The following is a 21,707-nucleotide window of genomic DNA, read 5'->3' as shown; positions in this document are numbered from 1 at the left end:
ATAGGACCCAGAGGTCAGAGGCCTAGTCATATAGGACCCAGAGGTCAGAGGCCTAGTCATATAGGACCCAGAGGTCAGAGGCCTAGTCATTATAGGACCCAGAGGTCAGAGGCCTAGTCATTATAGGACCCAGAGGTCAGAGGCCTAGTCATATAGGACCTAGAGGTCAGAGGCCTAGTCATATAGGACCTAGAGGTCAGAGGCCTAGTCATATAGGACCTAGAGGTCAGAGGCCTAGTCATATAGGACCTAGAGGTCAGAGGCCTAGTCATATAGGACCTAGAGGTCAGAGGCCTAGTCATATAGGACCTAGAGGTCAGAGGCCTAGTCATATAGGACCTAGAGGTCAGAGGCCTAGTCATATAGGACCTAGAGGTCAGAGGCCTAGTCATATAGGACCTAGAGGTCAGAGGCCTAGTCATATAGGACCTAGAGGTCAGAGGCCTAGTCATATAGGACCTAGAGGTCAGAGGCCTAGTCATATAGGACCTAGAGGTCAGAGGCCTAGTCATTATTGGACCCAGAGGTCAGAGGCCTAGTCATTATTGGACCCAGAGGTCAGAGGTCTAGTCATTATTGGACCCAGAGGTCAGAGGTCTAGTCATTATTGGACCCAGAGGTCAGAGGCCTAGTCATTATTGGACCCAGAGGTCAGAGGCTTAGTCATTATTGGACCCAGAGGTCAGAGGCCTAGTCATTATTGGACCCAGAGGTCAGAGGCCTAGTCATTATTGGACCCAGAGGTCAGAGGTCTAGTCATTATTGGACCCAGAGGTCAGAGGTCTAGTCATTATTGGACCCAGAGGTCAGAGGTCTAGTCATTATTGGACCCAGAGGTCAGAGGTCTAGTCATTATTGGACTCAGAGGTCTAGTCATTATTGGACCTAGAGGTCAGAGGTCTAGTCATATAGGACCTAGAGGTCAGAGGCCTAGTCATTATAGGACCCAGAGGTCAGAGGTCTAGTCATTATTGGACCTAGAGGTCAGAGGTCTAGTCATATAGGACCTAGAGGTCAGAGGCCTAGTCATTATAGGACCTAGAGGTCAGAGGCCTAGTCATTATAGGACCTAGAGGTCAGAGGCCTAGTCATTATAGGACCTAGAGGTCAGAGGCCTAGTCATATAGGACCTAGAGGTCAGAGGCCTAGTCATATGGGACCCAGAGGTCAGAGGTCTAGCCCCATGCATGTGGTGGCTGGCTGGTTTATAAAGGCACTGGTCCTATAGTCTGTTTCTGGATGGTGGGAACTGACTGTTATTTACACATGCTGGAATACACTGTCAGGCCATGGAGGGATGTAGCCTATTCGTTCACAGAACTGGAGAACTGTCCCCCCGAGTGGCGCAGTGGTCTAAGGCACTGCATAGCAGTGCTAGCTGTGCCACTAGAGATCCTGGTTCGAATCCAGGCTCTGTCGTAGCCGGTCGCGACCGGAAGACCCATGTGGCGGTTTATTCACGATTGACTGACATCAGCTCCAGCTCTGCATCTCTCTTCTGCTTGTCCCCCATGCCTGCTTCTGTGTGGGATTTGAATTTAAATATCTTTAGCCTTGAAGTTGTTTTCGTCCTCCCTCCCATGTCGTCTCTTTCAGACGGTTTGACATGTAAATTATCATTCTGTTTGTTGTGGTTGTCTTTAAAGTTTTATTATTTTGTACGGTTTCGGGAGAGGCGAAGGTCGAGAGCCATGCGTCCTCCGAAACATGACCCTGCCAAGCCGCACTGCTTCTTGACACACTGCTCGCTTAACCCGGAAGCCAGCCGCACCAATGTGTCGGAGGAAACACCATCCAGCTGGCGACCAAAGTCAGCTTGCAGGCGCCCGGCCCGCCACAAGGAGTCGCTAGAGCGCAATGGGACAATGACATCCCGGCCGGCCAAACCCTCCCCTAACCCGAACGACGCAGGGCCAATTGTGCGCCGCCTCATGCGTCTCCCGGTCACGGCCGGCTGTGACACAGCCTGGGATTGAACCCAGGTCTGTAGTGATGCCGCAAGCACTGCGATGCAGTGCCTTAGACCGCTGTGCCAATCGGGAGGCCCGGTTCTCTGGCTCTCCTTTCTGAGCTTACACATCTTTGTCACCTAGTCTCAAGTGTTGTTTCAGTGAATATTGAATAAGCATCATTGGATGTGTTACACCATAGTGTGTACAGCTTGCATTAATACTTCAGTAGCCTCTTATCAGCGTAGTCCGTACAGCTGTGTGTAGCAGGCTGTTATCAGCGTAGTCCGTACAGCTGTGTGTAGCAGGCTGTTATCAGCGTAGTCCGTACAGCTGTGTGTAGCAGGCTGTTATCAGCGTAGTCCGTACAGCTGTGTGTAGCAGGCTGTTATCAGCGTAGTCCGTAAAGAGCCTCCCGGGACAGCGGCAGAGCCAGAATAAAGAGCCTCCCGGGACAGCGGCAGAGCCAGAATAAAGAGCCTCCCGGGACAGCGGCAGAGCCAGAATAAAGAGCCTCCCGGGACAGCGGCAGAGCCAGAATAAAGAGCCTCCCGGGACAGCGGCAGAGCCAGAATAAAGAGCCTCCCGGGACAGCGGCAGAGCCAGAATAAAGAGCCTCCCGGGACAGCGGCAGAGCCAGAATAAAGAGCCTCCCGGGACAGCGGCAGAGCCAGAATAAAGAGCCTCCCGGGACAGCGGCAGAGCCAGAATAAAGAGCCTCCCGGGACAGCGGCAGAGCCAGAATAAAGAGCCTCCCGGGACAACGGCAGAGCCAGAATAAAGAGCCTCCCGGGACAGCGGCAGAGCCAGAATAAAGAGCCTCCCGGGACAGCGGCAGAGCCAGAATAAAGAGCCTCCCGGGACAGCGGCAGAGCCAGAATAAGAGCCTCCCGGGACAGCGGCAGAGCCAGAATAAAGAGCCTCCCGGGACAGCGGCAGAGCCAGAATAAGAGCCTCCCGGGACAGCGGCAGAGCCAGAATGAACCTACAGGTGTTAAACTCACCCTGAGTAGGTCAAATCACCTGGAGGTGTTCAGCTTTGTTTAGTCTGGCTGTGGGCCACTGCTTGTCCTCTTCCTCCTCCTCCCTCCTCCCCTCAAGGCTCCTACTGAATAACACTGGTAGATTGTGTTGGAGGTTGGACAGCTACTTTTATAACGCCATTCTAGTCACAGCCAGTTGCTTTGCAGTCAGGGAGCATGCAGGTTTGGGTGTGAGAAAGCAGGAAGCTCCGTCACTGGCTTGTTTAACATCACTTACCTTTGAAGATTATTTCCTAAAAGGAAAAAACTATTTGTGAGTATCCGAGTGGTGCTATTTGAATTGGTTTCCTAGTAAAATAAATAAAGTATTTCTGCTGCGGTGTAAAGTGAGCTGTCAAACTAAGGAGGATGTTGTTCTCCTTAGAGAAATGGAAAGCATGTCCTCTTATCAACCGTGTGGTGGAGAGGGTGTTCCGTACATAGAATACATGTTTATTTCCATTATCACTGTTTCCATGTTCAGCGGCTGTCAAGACTCTGGTACTAGATACTGTATGACAGTTCTGAATCCTCTCCTGTAACCCAAACCCCTCACACCCACAAAACTAATCCACAGGCTTCTCACATTATCACCAGTTTCCTGTCCAAGCCGTGTGCTGCTGCTGACCTGTCAGTGTGATGGATGTTAGATGGAAGTTAGATGTATCAGCCAGTCAGTCAGCAAGTCTGCCCTCAGCCTTGTCCTACTGACAGCCAGGTCCCTCTCTTCTCCTCTATCAGTCCTGGCTGGGCTGGCTGGGATAACTACAGCCAGGTCCCTCTCTTCTCCTCTATCAGTCCTGGGCTGGCTGGGGTAACTACAGCCAGGTCCCTCTCTTCTCCTCTATCAGTCCTGGGCTGGCTGGGGTAACTACAGCCAGGTCCCTCTCTTCTCCTCTATCAGTCCTGGGCTGGCTGGGGTAACTACAGCCAGGTCCCTCTCTTCTCCCCTATCAGTCCTGGGCTGGCTGGGGTAACTACAGCCAGGTCCCTCTCTTCTCCTCTATCAGTCCTGGGCTGGCTGGGGTAACTACAGCCAGGTCCCTCTCTTCTCCTCTAACAGTCCTGGGCTGGCTGGGGTAACTACAGCCAGGTCCCTCTCTTCTCCTCTATCAGTCCTGGGCTGGCTGGGGTAACTACAGCCAGGTCCCTCTCTTCTCCTCTATCAGTCCTGGGCTGGCTGGGGTAACTACAGCCAGGTCCCTCTCTTCTCCTCTATCAGTCCTGGGCTGGCTGGGGTAACTACAGCCAGGTCCCTCTCTTTTCCTCTATCAGTCCTGGGCTGGCTGGGGTAACTACAGCCAGGTCCCTCTCTTCTCCTCTATCAGTCCTGGGCTGGCTGGGGTAACTACAGCCAGGTCCCTCTCTTCTCCTCTATCAGTCCTGGACTGGCTGGGGTAACTACAGCCAGGTCCCTCTCTTCTCCTCTAACAGTCCTGGGCTGGCTGGGGTAACTACAGCCAGGTCCCTCTCTTCTCCTCTATCAGTCCTGGGCTGGCTGGGGTAACTACAGCCAGGTCCCTCTCTTCTCCTCTATCAGTCCTGGGCTGGCTGGGGTAACTACAGCCAGGTCCCTCTCTTCTCCTCTATCAGTCCTGGGCTGGCTGGGATAACTACAGCCAGGTCCCTCTCTTCTCCTCTATCAGTCCTGGGCTGGCTGGGGTAACTACAGCCAGGTCCCTCTCTTCTCCTCTATCAGTCCTGGGCTGGCTGGGGTAACTACAGCCCGGTCCCTCTCTCCTCCTCTATCAGTCCTGGGCTGGCTGGGGTAACTACAGCCAGGTCCCTCTCTTTTCCTCTATCAGTCCTGGGCTGGCTGGGGTAACTACAGCCAGGTCCCTCTCTTCTCCTCTATCAGTCCTGGGCTGGCTGGGGTAACTACAGCCAGGTCCCTCTCTTCTCCTCTATCAGTCCTGGGCTGGCTGGGGTAACTACAGCCAGGTCCCTCTCTTCTCCTCTATCAGTCCTGGGCTGGCTGGGGTAACTACAGCCAGGTCCCTCTCTTCTCCTCTATCAGTCCTGGGCTGGCTGGGGTAACTACAGCCAGGTCCCTCTCTTCTCCCCTATCAGTCCTGGGCTGGCTGGGGTAACTACAGCCAGGTCCCTCTCTTCTCCTCTCTCAGTCCTGGGCTGGCTGGGGTAACTACAGCCAGGTCCCTCTCTTCTCCTCTATCAGTCCTGGGCTGGCTGGGGTAACTACAGCCAGGTCCCTCTCTTCTCCCCTATCAGTCCTGGGCTGGCTGGGGTAACTACAGCCAGGTCCCTCTCTTCTCCTCTCTCAGTCCTGGGCTGGCTGGGGTAACTACAGCCAGGTCCCTCTCTTCTCCTCTATCAGTCCTGGGCTGGCTGGGGTAACTACAGCCAGGTCCCTCTCTTCTCCTCTATCAGTCCTGGGCTGGCTGGGATAACTACAGCCTCTCTCAGGCTCTGAGAGCTATCAGGAGTAACAGCCCATCTCGTTCTGAGGGGGACAATAAAGAGACTACAATACAGAGGAGGACAATGGACTGGAGAGGGAATGGAGGGAATAGAATGGAGAGAATAGAATGGACTAGAGAGAGATGGAGGGCGAGAGAGAGGAGGTAATGAAAGCTGGACGAGACAACATCGAGGTGTCACTGTCAGGTCATGTCACCCTGGTAACCATGGAACGCTGGGGGGTTCCATCAGGCCCTGGCCTCAGTCTATCCTTAGCCTAGACACCGATGATCCATTATATTGACCAGATACTCCATTGGTCGCTCTAACAATATAAATAAATGTCTTCAAAAATGGAAGGCAGTCGGGAGGAGGCAAGATCAGTTGGACCATTGTAGCCAATGAGGCAGATACGTGTGTGTGATAGCAGGGCACAACTCTGAAATAGTGTTTTTTTTTTTCTCCAAGTTGCCGGGATGTCACGTGTCCTACTTATATCAGTACACGCATAGCAACCTAATCATTATGAAACTTATATTCCATCAAATAAGCCACACGCAAATAAGCCATTCATTATTTTGTTAACCAAATTCGGCACTCATTGATCTCCATACCGGCCAGCGAATTTCTCTGGGGATGTTTTGCTTCCCCCGGCCTCATAGATTGTAACATGATTGGTATAATGTATGCATAGAACCGTAGGATCCTCATTTAGCCTCTGTGAATGGTCTATTCATGTTCTCATCAATGAAGGAAGGGCACATCACAGCTTATCAAACACATGGTGCGGTGTTACCCGGGCCCTAACACTCTGCCTCTGACGTGACAGGCATTCGTTAGTAAACACTCTTACTCAGTCTTATTGTTGGAAACAAACAGCGACCAGGAAGTGAGCTCCCCTGAGGGCAGCATCAGGCGTGCTGATTGGATCCCAGTCAGTGTTGATGAATGTCACCACTCGGAGTGGGTCAACGTGCCAGGTCGTCCGTTCTGTCTTAACCTGCTGGGGCCCTGAGAGTGTGGTGCTGTAATTATCATGGTAGTCAGAGTTAAACATCTCTTTTTTTATGTGAGGCATTCTGTTGACAAAGAACCATGACAGTCCCTGTCTGTGTCTAGAGATGATTGTCGCCGTTAGGAGTGTTAAGAGAAGCCTTCATCTACTCATCAGGTTATCACAGAGATCCAGGAACTCATTATGAAGGCTCTGTTTTAGAGGAGGATGAAGGCCTGGTGAAAACACATTCTCGTTTTTCATCTGACTGCTGCTATGTAATGGAAAGATTTCACTATTTTTGCGAGTCCTATCCATCTTTTAATGTTTTCGTCAGCTTCAGAAAGGAGTGGTCTGTAGCTGTATTGAGATGGTATGGTAACAGCAGTTGACTGGAGTCAGCTCGACCCCTGAGCCCCGACTTCCTGTACCTTGTCCTGATGATACTTCCTCTTTGTTTGTTATTTTCCATTATGTCATATCCTGTTGCTATATTTCTGTCTGACCACAGGAAGTGGAGCTGGGTTAGATTGGACCCCAGAGATGCAGGGCATGTCCCTGGAGCCCCTCATTATACCAGCATGGGTATGCTGCTGCTGCACTCTACTGATGAGTTAGAGAGGGCTACAATACCGGTCAAAAGTTTTAGAACACCTACTCATTCAAGGGTTTTTCTTTATTTGTACTATTTTCTACATTGTAGAATAATATTGAAGACATCAAAACTATGAAATAACACATATGGAATCATGTAGTAACCCAAAAAGTGTTAAACAAATCTAAATATATTTTATATTTGAGATTCTTCAAATAGCCACCCTTTGCCTTGATGACAGCTTTGCACACTCTTGGTATTCTCTCAACTAGCTTCACCTGAAATGCTTTTCCAACAGTCTTGAAGGAGTTCCCACATATGCTGAGCACTTGTTGGCTGCTTTTCCTTCACTCTGCCGTCCGTCTCATCCCAAACTATATCAATTGGGTTGAGGTCGGGGGATTGTGGAGGCCAGGTCATCTGATGCAGCACTCCATCACTCCCCTGCTTGGTAAAATAGCCCTTACACAGCCTGGAGGTGTGTTGGGTCATTGTCCTGTTGAAAAACAAATGAGAGTCCCACTAAGCCCAAACCAGATGGGATGGTGTATCGCTGCAGAATGCTGTGGTAGCCATGCTGGTTAAGTGTGCCTTGAATTCTAAATAAATCACAGACACGGCGGATGGAACCAAAAATCTCAAATTTGGACTCCAGACCAAAGGACACATTTCCACTGGTCTAATGTCCATTGCTCGTGTTTCTTGGCCCAAGCAGGTCTCTTCTTATTATTGGTGTCCTTTAGTAGTGGTTTCTTTGCAGAAATTCGACCATGAAGGCCTGATTCACACAGTCTCCTCTGAACAGTTGATGTTGAGATGTGTCTGTTACTTGAACTCTGTGAAGCATTTATTTGGGCTGCAATTTCTGAGGCTGGTAACTCTAATGAACTTATCCTCTGCAGCAGAGATAACTCTGGGTCTTCCATTCCTGTGTCGGTCCTCATGAGAGCCAGTTTCATCATAGCGCTTGATGGTTTTTGAGAATGCACTTAAAGAAACTTTCAAAGTTCTTGAAATGTTCCGTATTGACTGACTGACCTTCATGTCTTAAAGTAATGATGGACTGTCGTTTCTCTTTGCTTATTTGAGCTGCTCTTGCCATAATATGAACTTGGTATCTTACCAAAGAGGGCTATCTTCTGTATACCCCCCTACCTTGTCACAACACAACTGATTGGCTCAAACGCATTAAGAAGGAAAGAAATTCCACCAATTAAGTTTTAAGAAGGCACACCTGTTAATTGATATGAATTCCAGGTGACTACCACATGAAGCTGGTTGAGAGAATGCCAAGAGCTGTCATCAAGTTAAAAGGTGGCTATTTAAAGAATCTCACATATGAAATATATATTTGATTTGTTTAACACTTTTTTGGTTACGACATGATTCCATATGTGTTATTTCATAGTTTTGATGTCTTCACTATTATTCTACAATGTAAAAAATACTCAAAATAAAGAAAACCCTTGAATGAGTAGGTGTGTCCAAACTTTTGACTGGTACTGTGTATCTGTCTGTCCTGGGTTACCTGCAACACCCTCAACTGATGAGTTAGAGAGGGCTGCCTGTCTGTCAGTCCTGAACTACAGCACTCAGATGTGTGTTGATCTGTATTGTCTTTAGGAGTTGAGCACGCCAGATAACATTCATCTTGGCTGAACAGCTGTTCCATAATGATTGGTTAACAGCCACCCTGCTGAAGGACTTGTTTTCTGTGATTGTCTGAGCCAGACCTGGTTTGACCTCAAGACAACATGGCTTGTTGTCAAGTTGCTGATCCACAGTGAGCAGACTGAAGCAGGTAATGACAGACAGACATGCTATCCTGCTGTAATCCTCCTCTCCTCTCTCTGCTGGGCCCTGAGGGCTAGACATCCCCCCCTTCCTGCCAATTACCTGCTCATGGACTTAGGGAAGAGGAACCCCACAAGGAGACCGACACATTGTAAAGCACACTGACTCCTCAGATATGACGCAGCCACTGCTGTGACCAGTACATTGATTGATTGAATATGCCTGGTACAATAGAACCAATGGAACAGTCCCATAAGGTGCAGATTCTGCCCACCCTGCATGTGAGTGGGCCTAAATCAAGTGCACCTCATGTATTTGAAAAGTGGTAACAGGTGTATTTGACCCAGGTCTGGTACAGAACCTACGCTTTACTCTCTAGAAATAGCTACTTTGGTCAACAAATACCTTGTGGTCTAATCTGGCTGTAATCCCATAACAATGTTGTGAGTTTAGTTTACTTTGAGGATGAATTGAGGAAGATGTCTGCTTGATTTCTAATCATTGATGTATTGTTCTGCTTCTTCTGTATCAATAACGGCTGGTTGTGTGCTGGGTCTGTTGCCATGGCAACGTAATGAAGGCGCAGGCCATTTAAAGACACGGCTGAAAATAAAACCTGTAGCAGGCTAATCAAACAGAGCTCTTCTAGGAGAGGTGTCAAACCATACATGTTGTTAGACAGTAGGCTGAAGTCATGTTGGAGTGAGTGAAGTGTGTTTGCTCTCAGATGTGGCTCCTTTTAAACGCTGAGTCAGATCCTTTAGTTATTGACTCCTTTCTCCTTTTAAACAGTCAGATCCTTTAGTTGTTGACTCCTTTCTCCTTTTAAACAGTCAGATCCTTTAGTTGTTGACTCCTTTCTCCTAGTAGAGAGAGAGATCTGACCTAGCAGAGAGAGAGATCTGACCTAGCAGAGAGAGAGATCTGACCTAGCAGAGAGAGAGATGACCTCGCAGAGAGAGAGATCTGACCTCGCAGAGGGAGATCTGACCTCGCAGAGAGAGATCTGACCTCGCAGAGAGAGATCTGACCTCGCAGAGAGAGATCTGACCTAGCAGAGAGAGATCTGACCTAGCAGAGAGAGATCTGACCTAGCAGAGAGAGACCTGACCTAGCAGAGAGAAAGATGACCTAGCAGAGAGCGATGACCTCGCAGAGAGAGATCTGACCTCGCAGAGAGAGATCTGACCTCGCAGAGAGAGATCTGACGTCGCAGAGAGAGATCTGACGTCGCAGAGAGAGATCTGACCTCGCAGAGAGAGATCTGACCTCGCAGAGAGAGATCTGACCTAGCAGAGAGAGATCTGACCTAGCAGAGAGACAGATGACCTCGCAGAGACAGATCTGACTTAGCAGAGACAGATCTGACTTAGCAGAGACAGATCTGACCTAGCAGAGAGACCTGACCTAGCAGAGAGAGACCTGACCTAGCAGAGAGAGGCCTGACCTAGCAGAGAGACCTGACCTAGCAGAGAGAGAGGTGACCTCGCAGAGAGAGAGAGACCTGACCTCACAGAAAGAGAGAGACCTGACCTCGCAGAAAGAGAGAGACCTGACCTCGCAGAAAGAGAGAGACCTGACCTCGCAGAAAGAGAGAGACCTGACCTCGCAGAAAGAGAGAGACCTGACCTAGCAGAAAGAGAGAGACCTGACCTAGCAGAAAGAGAGAGACCTGACCTAACAGAAAGAGAGAGACCTGACCTAGTAGAGAGAGAGAGACCTGACCTAGCAGAAAGAGAGAGAACTGACCTAGCAGAAAGAGAAAGGGAGACGGAGAGAGAGGGGAAACTCACTTCCTGTTGCAGTAAATGTCAGAGACATTGATATGAGACAGACTTTCCGGCTGCGGAGAGGAGGATGAACATCTCCAGAGGACGTACTCCTCTACTCCGCCGACTCTGTCTGGTACGTAGTAGACATTCTACAAGCCCTTCTCAGGAGCTGCACTGTGTCTTTCTCCAGACGGAAATCACTTAGGAACTTGATGAAGTTGGGTTTGGAGCTAAACTAAAGTGCGTCTTGTTTCTCTTGATCGGTAAATCACTTATGAGCTTTGTGAAGTTGGGTTTGTAAAGAGTTATGAAGTGTGTCTTGCTCTGAAGTGGTGACTTGTGGATTTGTGAATTTACGTCTCTGTCTCATCACGAGGAGGAGCCAGGTAGCTTTTAGCGGTGGCGGTGAATCATATCTCAGTCAACTGTTATAGTTCTGTAGTATGATTGCAGCGCATTTTTCAGTCCGCTCAGTGTGTACTCAAGACAAGCTAGCGTTCAGCAGTGTCTGTCTCCAAGTGTTTTCTACAGCAGTACATTCAGTAGTGTCTGTCTCCAAGTGTTTTCTACAGCAGTACATTCAGTAGTGTCTGTCTCCAAGTGTTTTCGACAGCAGTATGTTCAGTAGATGGACATATGGGTGTCTGTCTGTCTGTCTGTCTGCTGCATGGAATATTCTGTCACTTCAGACATAAGAATACGTTTGGTTACATTGAGCATGTGAACATTCCTGGGCACAGTGAAGTACACTTCTCCCTCATTCCACAATGAGGGTACCTTAGGAGGATACATCCGGTTGGTTGCATAGCAATAGAGAAAAACGTATGTCTGCTTACTTTGCTGCTCTGACAACTAAGTAGTCTTTAATGAAGCTTTCTGTGATGTGCACCTCTAATTTCACTGTATAGCCATCAACATACAGCTAACATTTCTTCTCACGTTACCTGTTATCATCATGTATTCAATACTAGTAGACATCTTCCTCTCCTCTCTCCTACTCATCTCCTCTCCTCCTCTCTTCCTCTCCTCTCTCCTCTCCTCTCTCTTCCTTTCCTCTCTCCTCCTCTCTTTCTCTCATCCTCTCCTCCTCTCCTCCTCTCCTCCTCTCCTCCTCTCTTCCTCTCTTCCTCTCTTCCTCTCCTCCTCTCTTCCTCTCCTCATTTCCTCTCTCCTCCTTTCCTCTCTCCTCTCTCCTCCTCTCCTCCTCTCTCTTCCTATCCTCCTCTCCTCTCTCTCCTCCTCTCCTCTCTCTTCCTCTCCTCTCTTCCTTTCCTCTCCTTCTCTCCTCCTCTCCTCTCTCTTCCTCTCCTCTCCTCTCTCTTCCTCTCCTCTCCGCTCTCTTCCTCTCCTCTCCTCTCTCTTCCTCTCCTCTCCTCTCTCTTCCTTTCCTCTCTCCTCCTCTCCTTTCCTCTCTCCTCTCTCTTCCTCTCCTCTCTCCTCTCTCTTCCTCTCCTCTCTCTTCCTCTCCTCTTTCCTCTCTTCCCTCTCCTCCTCTCCTCTTTCCTCTCTCCTCTCTCTTCCTCTCCTCTCCTCTTTCTTCCTCTCCTCTCCTCTCTCCTCCTCTCCTCTTTCCTCTCTCCTCTCTCTTCCTCTCCTCTCCTCTCTCTTCCCTCTCCTCCTCTCCTCTTTCCCCTCTCTTCCTCTCCTCTCCTCTCTCCTCCTCTCCTCTTTCTTCTCCTCTCTCTTCCTCTCCTCTCCTCTCTCTTCCTCTCCTCTCTCTTCCTCTCCTCCTCTCCTCTTTCCTCTCTCCTCTCTCTTCCATCTTCCTCTCCTCTCTCCAATTATTCTCAGTTTGTTTCTTCGCTCTCTTCCAGTTGTTACCATAGTAACCACCAGCCATGGGGAAGCAGAACAGCAAACTCCGCCCAGAGGTGATGCAGGACCTGCTGGAGAGCACAGACTTCACAGAGCATGAGATCCAGGAGTGGTACAAGGGCTTCCTGAGGGACTGCCCCAGCGGGAACCTCTCCATGGAGGAGTTCAAGAAGATCTACGGTAACTTCTTCCCCTACGGAGACGCCTCCAAGTTCGCCGAGCACGTCTTCCGCACCTTCGACGCCAACGGGGACGGGACGATAGACTTCCGGGAGTTTATCATCGCTCTGAGCGTCACGTCACGGGGCAAGCTGGAGCAGAAACTGAAGTGGGCCTTCAGCATGTACGACCTGGACGGGAACGGATACATCAGCAAGTCTGAGATGCTGGAGATCGTACAGGTGAGACAGGAACAGAGAGGTGGGATTTGTAGTTCTGGTGTGAGTTATTTGTAGGCCCAGTATGAACGACCTGGACGGGAACGGATACATCAGCAAGTCTGACATGCTGGAGATCGTACAGGCGAGGATTGACCTTCAGTAGTGTATAGTCAACTGGTTGTCTTCTGTAGCGTGGTTCATGTTGACTGATTTTATTTGTTGATCAGCAACAATCTTACTGTTGGATTTCACTCCCGTACAAACTACACGTATAATTCTTAGACTGTCTACACATTCCAGTGTCTATTGCAATATATACTCATGTTAATTCCTCGTAAAAATGTGCAGACACGCCCCCAGACAGAAAGTGGCCAGATCAGTGATGCAACACTGTCTTTATCCATAAGACATAGCAGTCCTAGCTCCCAGCCCGCTGGCAGACAGTCCCTCTGTATCAACAGGACATTTACTCAGCAACACTGTCTTTATCCATAAGACATAGCAGTCCTAGCTCCCAGCCCGCTGGCAGACAGTCCCTCTGTATCAACAGGACATTTACTCAGCAACACTGTCTTTATCCATAAGACATAGCAGTCCTAGCTCCCAGCCCGCTGGCAGACAGTCCCTCTGGATCAACAGGACATTTACTCAGCAACACTGTCTTTATCCATAAGACATAGCAGTCCTAGCTCCCAGCCCGCTGGCAGACAGTCCCTCTGGATCAACAGGACATTTACTCAGCAACACTGTCTTTATCCATAAGACATAGCAGTCCTGGCTCCCAGCCCACTGGCAGACAGTCCCTCTGTATCAACAGGACATTTACTCAGCAACACTGTCTTTATCCATAAGACATAGCAGTCCTGGCTCCCAGCCCGCTGGCAGACAGTCCCTCTGTATCAACAGGACATTTACTCAGCAACACTGTCTTTATCCATAAGACATAGCAGTCCTAGCTCCCAGCCCGCTGGCAGACAGTCCCTCTGGATCAACAGGACATTTACTCAGCAACACTGTCTTTATCCATAAGACATAGCAGTCCTAGCTCCCAGCCCGCTGGCAGACAGTCCCTCTGTATCAACAGGACATTTACTCAGCAACACTGTCTTTATCCATAAGACATAGCAGTCCTAGCTCCCAGCCCGCTGGCAGACAGTCCCTCTGTATCAACAGGACATTTACTCAGCAACACTGTCTTTATCCATAAGACATAGCAGTCCTAGCTCCCAGCCCGCTGGCAGACAGTCCCTCTGTATCAACAGGACATTTACTCTAAAGACTTTGCTATGGCCATCTATCTAGTAGAGAAACACTTGGAGAAAAAATACTTTACTAGGGATTCAAGTATTTCTTGACAATGTAATTGTCCCTGGCAGGCCGTTGCATATTCCTCCAACAGAACCGGCCAGTCCACGTTGTGTTGCAAAGTGAAGATATCTTGTGACATTTCATTTTATCGTCATGGAACATTTAGCGAGAGCTTCATTTGTTATTTGTAGATATCTATACTGAACAAAAATATAAACGCAACATGCAACAATTTAAAAGATTTTACTGAGTAACAGTCCTAATCTATGGATTTCACATGACTGGGAATACAGAGATGCATCTGTTGGTCACAGATACCTTTTTTTTAAAGGTAGGGGCATGGATCAGAAAACCAGTCAGTATCTGGTGTAATCACAATTTGCCTCATGCAGTGCGACATCTCCTTCGCATAGAGTTGATCAGGTTGTTGATTGTAGCCTGTGGAATGTTGCCCCACTCCTCTTCAATGGCTGTGCAAAGTTGCTGGATATTGGCGGGAACTGGAGCACGCTGTCGTACACGTCGATCCAGAGCATCCCAAACATGCTCAATGGGTGACATGTCCGGTGAGTATGCAGGCCATGAAAGAACCTGGACATTTTCAGCTTCCAGGAATTGTGTACAGATCCTTGCAATATGGGGCTGTGCATTATCATGCCGAAACATGAGGTGATGGCGGCGAATGAATGGCACGACAATGGGCCTCAGGATCTCGTCACGGTATCTCTGTGCTTTCAAATTGCCATCGATAAAATGCAATTGTGTATATTGTCTGTAGTTTATGCCTGCCCATACCAAAACCCCACCACCACCACCATGGGGCACAATGTTCACACTGTTGACATCAGCAAACCGCTCGCCCACACAACGCCATACTGCCCGGTACAGTTGAAACCGGGATTCATCTGTGAAGAGCACACTTCTCCAGCGTGCCAGTGGCCATCGAAGGTGAGCATTTGCCCACTGAAGTCGGTTACGACACCAAACTGCAGTCAGGTCAAGACCCTGGTGAGGATGACGAGCACGCAGATGAGCTTCCCTGAGACGGTTTCTGACAGTTTGTGCAGAAATTCTTCAGTTGTGCAAACCCACTGTTTCATCTGCTGTCCGGGTGGCTGGTCTCAGACGATCCGCAGGTGAAGAAGCTGGATGTGGAGGTCCTGGGCTGGCGTTGTTACACGTGGTCTGCGGTTGTGAGGCCGGTTGGACGTACTGCCAAATTCTCTAAAATGACGTTGGAGGCAGCTTATGGTAGAGAAATTAACGTTAAATTATCTTGCAACAGCTCTGGTGGACATTCTTGTAGTCAGCATGCCAATTGCGCGCTCCCTCAATTTAAGACATATGTGGCATTGTGTTGTGTGACAAAACTGCACATTTTAGAGTGGCCTTTTATTGTCCCCAGCACAAGGTGCACCTGTGTAATGATCATGCTGTTTAGTCAGCTTCTTGATATGCCACACCTGTCAGGTAGATGGATTATTTTGGCAAAGGAGAAATGCTCACTAACAGGGATGTAAACAAATTTGTGCACAACATTTGAGAGAAATAAGCTTTTTGTGCGTATGGACAATTTCTGGGACCTTTTATTTCAGCTCATGAATCACTTTACATGTTGCGTTTATATATTTGTTCAGTGTATAAGATGGTGTCTGTGTGTTTATTCTCCAGGAGATCTATAAGATGGTGTCTGTGTGTTTATTCTCCAGGAGATCTATAAGATGGTGTCTGTGTGTTTGTTCTCCAGGAGATCTATAAAATGGTGTCTGTGTGTTTATTCTCCAGGCGATCTATAAGATGGTGTCTGTGTGTTTATTCTCCAGGAGATCTATAAGATGGTGTCTGTGTGTTTATTCTCCAGGAGATCTATAAGATGGTGTCTGTGTGTTTGTTCTCCAGGAGATCTATAAGATGGTGTCTGTGTGTTTATTCTCCAGGCGATCTATAAGATGGTGTCTGTGTGTTTATTCTCCAGGAGATCTATAAGATGGTGTCTGTGTGTTTGTTCTCCAGGAGATCTATAAGATGGTGTCTGTGTGTTTATTCTCCAGGAGATCTATAAGATGGTGTCTGTGTGTTTGTTCTCCAGGAGATCTATAAGATGGTGTCTGTGTGTTTATTCTCCAGGAGATCTATAAGATGGTGTCTGTGTGTTTATTCTCCAGGCGATCTATAAGATGGTGTCTGTGTGTTTGTTCTCCAGGAGATCTATAAGATGGTGTCTGTGTGTTTATTCTCCAGGAGATCTATAAGATGGTGTCTGTGTGTTTATTCTCCAGGAGATCTAAAAGATGGTGTCTGTGTGTTTGTTCTCCAGGAGATCTATAAGATGGTGTCTGTGTGTTTATTCTCCAGGCGATCTATAAGATGGTGTCATCTGTGATGAAGATGCCAGAGGATGAGTCTACTCCAGAGAAGAGAACAGAGAAGATCTTCAGACAGATGGACACCAACAGAGACGGTAGGTCTCATCTCATCCACCTCAACACATTACAGCCCTAATAGTGGGAGTGTGTTAAAGTAGCTGGAGCAGTAAACTTTCAATACCTTCAAAACTATATATATATTTTTATATATATATAAATGTGAATATTTGTCGCTACTTTTTAAGTGAATACCTGCAGTCAACTTGCACAGTACGTTAGGAGATAAAACTGATTGGCGTTCTTCATTTCACCTGTTACGTTATTTTACATTATGAAGCTTACCGTAGATCCCCAGAACAGTTGACCCACAACGGGAGACTGGTGAGTCCATAGCGTTCTATATCGATCGGTGAGTCTCTGTTGTACGGCGCACATGAGGTGATGAAGTCACCACTTGTATGCAATTCACTACTAAATGTTTGCCATCAGATATCTTAGAATGGCTTTCTGCCAAAAGTCATCCAGAGCTCTTTGACTTCTCTGTACAGCGGCCATTTTGTCCCAGTGCTTCCTACTAGCGTTGTTTTCCTCCTCTGTTCTTCTCCCTTCTACTCCGTGTACACATGCTACTCTTCCTTCAGAAAAGCATCACAACTTTGTTCATTTGCACAATTTATCTTGTTCACTTTCACTTGTAAATGTCCACCTTCACCGAAAATGACATTCGGTAGCTACTAGCTATGCTTGTATAACTTTATGAGCTGGATTTGTCTGTCTTTGCAATTAGTTTATGTACGTTTAGCTAACAGCGTCCATGTGAATTCGTTATTAGTTTGTGCTAAATTTGTTAGCATTCTGGTAATAGAGGCCCAATGGGCTTTTCTTACGTTCTTAGCGCCCCCTTGTGTGCTCTGCCGGTAATACCCTCAATCCCGGGATGATAGGAGGATGGTATGACAATATGAAAATGTGGATACTGTCCAAGCCTAGCCAGCTGCCAAACTAACCCTGATTCAGATGACCATCCTACCCATGCTAGATTACGGAGATGTAATTTATAGATCGGCAGGTAAGGGTGCTCTCGAGCGGCAAGATGTTCTTTACCATTCGGCCATCAGATTTGCGACCAATGCTCCTTATAGGAAACGTCACTGCACTCTATACTCCTCTGTAAACTGGTCATCTCTGTATACCCGACGTAAGACCCATTGGTTGATGCTTATTTACAAAACCCTCTTAGGCCTCACTCCCCCCTATCTGAGATACCTACTGCAGCCCTCATCCTCCACATACAACACCCGTTCTGCCAGCCCATTCTGTTAAAGGTCCCCAAAAGCACACACATCCCTGGGTCGCTCCTCTTTTCAGTTCGCTGCAGCTAGTGACTGGAACGAGCTGCAAAGAAACACTCAAACTGGACAGTTTTATCTCCATCTCTTCATTCAAAGACTCAATCATGGACACTCTTACTGACAGTTGTGGCTGCTTCACGTGATGTATTGTTGTCTCTACCTTCTTGCCCTTAGTGCTGTTGTCTGTGCCCAATAATGTTTGTACCATGTTTTGTGCTGCTAGCATGTTGTGCTGCTACCATGTTGTGTTGCTACCATGTTGTTGTCATGTGGTGTTGCTACCATGCTGTGTCGTCATGTGTTGCTGCCATGCTGTGTTGTTGTCTTAGGTCTCTCTTTATGTAGTGTTGTGGTGTCTCTCTTGTCGTGATGTGTTGCTGCCATGCTGTGTTGTTGTCTTAGGTCTCTCTTTATGTAGTGTTGTGGTGTCTCTCTTGTCGTGATGTGTTGCTGCCATGCTGTGTTGTTGTCTTAGGTCTCTCTTTATGTAGTGTTGTGGTGTCTCTCTTGTCGTGATGTGTTGCTGCCATGCTGTGTTGTTGTCTTAGTTCTCTTTATGTAGTGTTGTGGTGTCTCTCTTGTCGTGATGTGTTGCTGCCATGCTGTGTTGTTGTCTTAGGTCTCTCTTTATGTAGTGTTGTGGTGTCTCTCTTGTCGTGATGTGTTGCTGCCATGCTGTGTTGTTGTCTTAGGTCTCTCTTTATGTAGTGTTGTGGTGTCTCTCTTGTCGTGATGTGTTGCTGCCATGCTGTGTTGTTGTCTTAGGTCTCTCTTTATGTAGTGTTGTGGTGTCTCTCTTGTCGTGATGTGTTGCTGCCATGCTGTGTTGTTGTCTTAGGTCTCTCTTTATGTAGTGTTGTGGTGTCTCTCTTGTCGTGATGTGTTGCTGCCATGCTGTGTTGTTGTCTTAGGTCTCTCTTTATGTAGTGTTGTGGTGTCTCTCTTGTCGTGATGTGTTGCTGCCATGCTGTGTTGTTGTCTTAGGTGTCTCTTTATGTAGTGTTGTGGTGTCTCTCTTGTCGTGATGTGTTGCTGCCATGCTGTGTTGTTGTCTTAGGTCTCTCTTTATGTAGTGTTGTGGTGTCTCTCTTGTTGTGATGTGTTGCTGCCATGCTGTGTTGTTGTCTTAGGTCTCTCTTTATGTAGTGTTGTGGTGTCTCTCTTGTCGTGATGTGTTGCTGCCATGCTGTGTTGTTGTCTTAGGTCTCTCTTTATGTAGTGTTGTGGTGTCTCTCTTGTCGTGATGTGTTGCTGCCATGCTGTGTTGTTGTCTTAGGTGTCTCTTTATGTAGTGTTGTGGTGTCTCTCTTGTCGTGATGTGTTGCTGCCATGCTGTGTTGTTGTCTTAGGTCTCTCTTTATGTAGTGTTGTGGTGTCTCTCTTGTCGTGATGTGTTGCTGCCATGCTGTGTTGTTGTCTTAGGTCTCTCTTTATGTAGTGTTGTGGTGTCTCTCTTGTCGTGATGTGTTGCTGCCATGCTGTGTTGTTGTCTTAGGTCTCTCTTTATGTAGTGTTGTGGTGTCTCTCTTGTTGTGATGTGTTGCTGCCATGCTGTGTTGTTGTCTTAGGTCTCTCTTTATGTAGTGTTGTGGTGTCTCTCTTGTCGTGATGTGTTGCTGCCATGCTGTGTTGTTGTCTTAGGTCTCTCTTTATGTAGTGTTGTGGTGTCTCTCTTGTCGTGATGTGTTTTCTCCTATATTGTTATTTTCTATCCCAGCCCCCGTCCCCGCAGGAGGCCTTTTGCCTTTTGGTAGGCCGTCATTGTAAATAAGAATTAGTTCTTAACTGACTTGCTTATTTAAATAAAAGTTCAAATATATATATATATATATATATCACACTGAACAGAGAAGACACTGTAACTCTACTGGAGAGAGATGAGAGAGGGGGGGAGGAGCTAGAGGGAGAAGACTAACTATGCTGTCTTTCTCTGGCTCTCATTATTCCAATCACGAGTACTGAAGGACTAGTCTGGGAGTGTGTGTTGGGGGGAGTCTGGGAGTGTGTGTTGGGGGGTGTCTGGGAGTGTGTGTTGGGGGGTGTCTGGGAGTGTGTGTTGGGGGGAGTCTGGGAGTGTGTGTTGGGGGGAGTCTGGGAGTGTGTGTTGGGGGGTGTCTGGGAGTGTGTGTTGGGGGGAGTCTGGGAGTGTGTGTTGGGGGGAGTCTGGGAGTGTGTGTTGGGGGGTGTCTGGGAGTGTGTATTGGGGGGAGTCTGGGAGTGTGTGTTGGGGGGTGTCTGGGAGTGTGTGTTGGGGGGTGTCTGGGAGTGTGTGTTGGGGGGAGTCTGGGAGTGTGTGTTGGGGGGTGTCTGGGAGTGTGTGTTGGGGGGTGTCTGGGAGTGTGTGTTGGGGGGTGTCTGGGAGTGTGTGTTGGGGGGAGTCTGGGAGTGTGTGTTGGGGGGAGTGTGTGTGTGATGAAAAATGAATCTCAGTACTGCCACCTGTTGATGGAAAGTTAATAATCCCAGATCTTCCTTCTAGCATTACCACCTTTTAATAATCCCAGATCTTCCTTCTAGCATTACCATCTTTTAATAATCCCAGATCTTCCTTCTAGCATTACCACCTGTTAATAATCCCAGATATTCCTTCTAGCATTACCACCTGTTAATAATCCCAGATCTTCCTTCTAGCGTTACCACCTGTTAATAATCCCAGATCTTCCTTCTAGCATTACCACCTGTTAATAATACCAGATCTTCCTTCTAGCGTTACCACCTGTTAATAATCCCAGATCTTCCTTCTAGCATTACCACCTGTTAATAATCCCAGATCTTCCTTCTAGCATTACCACCTGTTAATAATCCCAGATCTTCCTTCTAGCATTACCACCTGTTAATACTCCCAGATCTTCCTTCTAGCATTACCACCTGTTAATAATTCCAGATCTTCCTTCTAGCATTACCACCTGTTAATACTCCCAGATCTTCCTTCTAGCATTACCACCTGTTAATACTCCCAGATCTTCCTTCTAGCATTACCACCTGTTAATAATTCCAGATCTTCCTTCTAGCATTACCACCTGTTAATACTCCCAGATCTTCCTTCTAGCATTACCACCTGTTAATACTCCCAGATCTTCCTTCTAGCATTACCACCTGTTAATACTCCCAGATCTTCCTTCTAGCATTACCACCTGTTAATAATCCCAGATCTTCCTTCTAGCGTTACCACCTGTTAATAATCCCAGATCTTCCTTCTAGCATTACCACCTGTTAATACTCCCAGATCTTCCTTCTAGCATTACCACCTGTTAATAATACCAGATCTTCCTTCTAGCATTACCACCTGTTAATACTCCCATATCTTCCTTCTAGCATTACCACCTGTTAATAATCCCAGATCTTCCTTCTAGCATTACCACCTGTTAATAATCCCAGATCTTCCTTCTAGCATTACCACCTGTTAATAATCCCAGATCTTCCTTCTAGCATTACCACCTGTTAATAATCCCAGATCTTCCTTCTAGCATTACCACCTGTTAATAATCCCATATCTTCCTTCTAGCATTACCACCTGTTAATAATCCCAGATCTTCCTTCTAGCATTACCACCTGTTAATAATCCCATATCTTCCTTCTAGCAATACAGCTTGTTGTCCAAACTTCAAACTCTCTATTTGATAATGATATACACTCATATAACCTGACTGTCTCCTGTTGTTGTGTTTCTCCAGGTAAACTGTCTCTGGAGCAGTTCATTAAGGGTTAATATAACCTGACTGTCTCCTGTTGTTGTGTTTCTCCAGGTAAACTGTCTCTGGAGCAGTTCATTAAGGGTTAATATAACCTGACTGTCTCCTGTTGTTGTGTTTCTCCAGGTAAACTGTCTCTGGAGCAGTTCATTAAGGGTTAATATAACCTGACTGTCTCCTGTTGTTGTGTTTCTCCAGGTAAACTGTCTCTGGAGGAGTTCATTAAGGGTGCTAAAAGTGACCCCTCCAT

The 21,707-nt window shown here is 47.6% G+C and overlaps 1 protein-coding gene across 1 annotated transcript; it reads left to right on the top strand.

The window, feature by feature from the left end:
* Positions 1 to 2,182: 2,182 nt before the first annotated feature.
* LOC311117566 (neurocalcin-delta A-like) lies at positions 2,183 to 21,703 on the top strand (the record flags this gene model as incomplete). Its single annotated transcript, XM_084192497.1, has 4 exons — positions 2,183 to 2,958; positions 12,359 to 12,760; positions 16,403 to 16,508; positions 21,656 to 21,703. Coding segments are annotated over exons 2-4 (532 nt in total), but the record flags the coding sequence as incomplete, so codon positions are not given.
* Positions 21,704 to 21,707: the final 4 nt, after the last annotated feature.

The sequence above is a fragment of the Coregonus lavaretus genome (genome assembly GCF_964263955.1).
Source record: "Coregonus lavaretus genome assembly, contig: HAP1_SCAFFOLD_6848, whole genome shotgun sequence".
In the NCBI taxonomy this organism is placed as follows: Eukaryota; Metazoa; Chordata; class Actinopteri; order Salmoniformes; family Salmonidae; genus Coregonus; species Coregonus lavaretus.
Note: the sequence above shows the minus strand (reverse complement) of the source record. Positions and strands in the feature narration are given on the sequence as shown.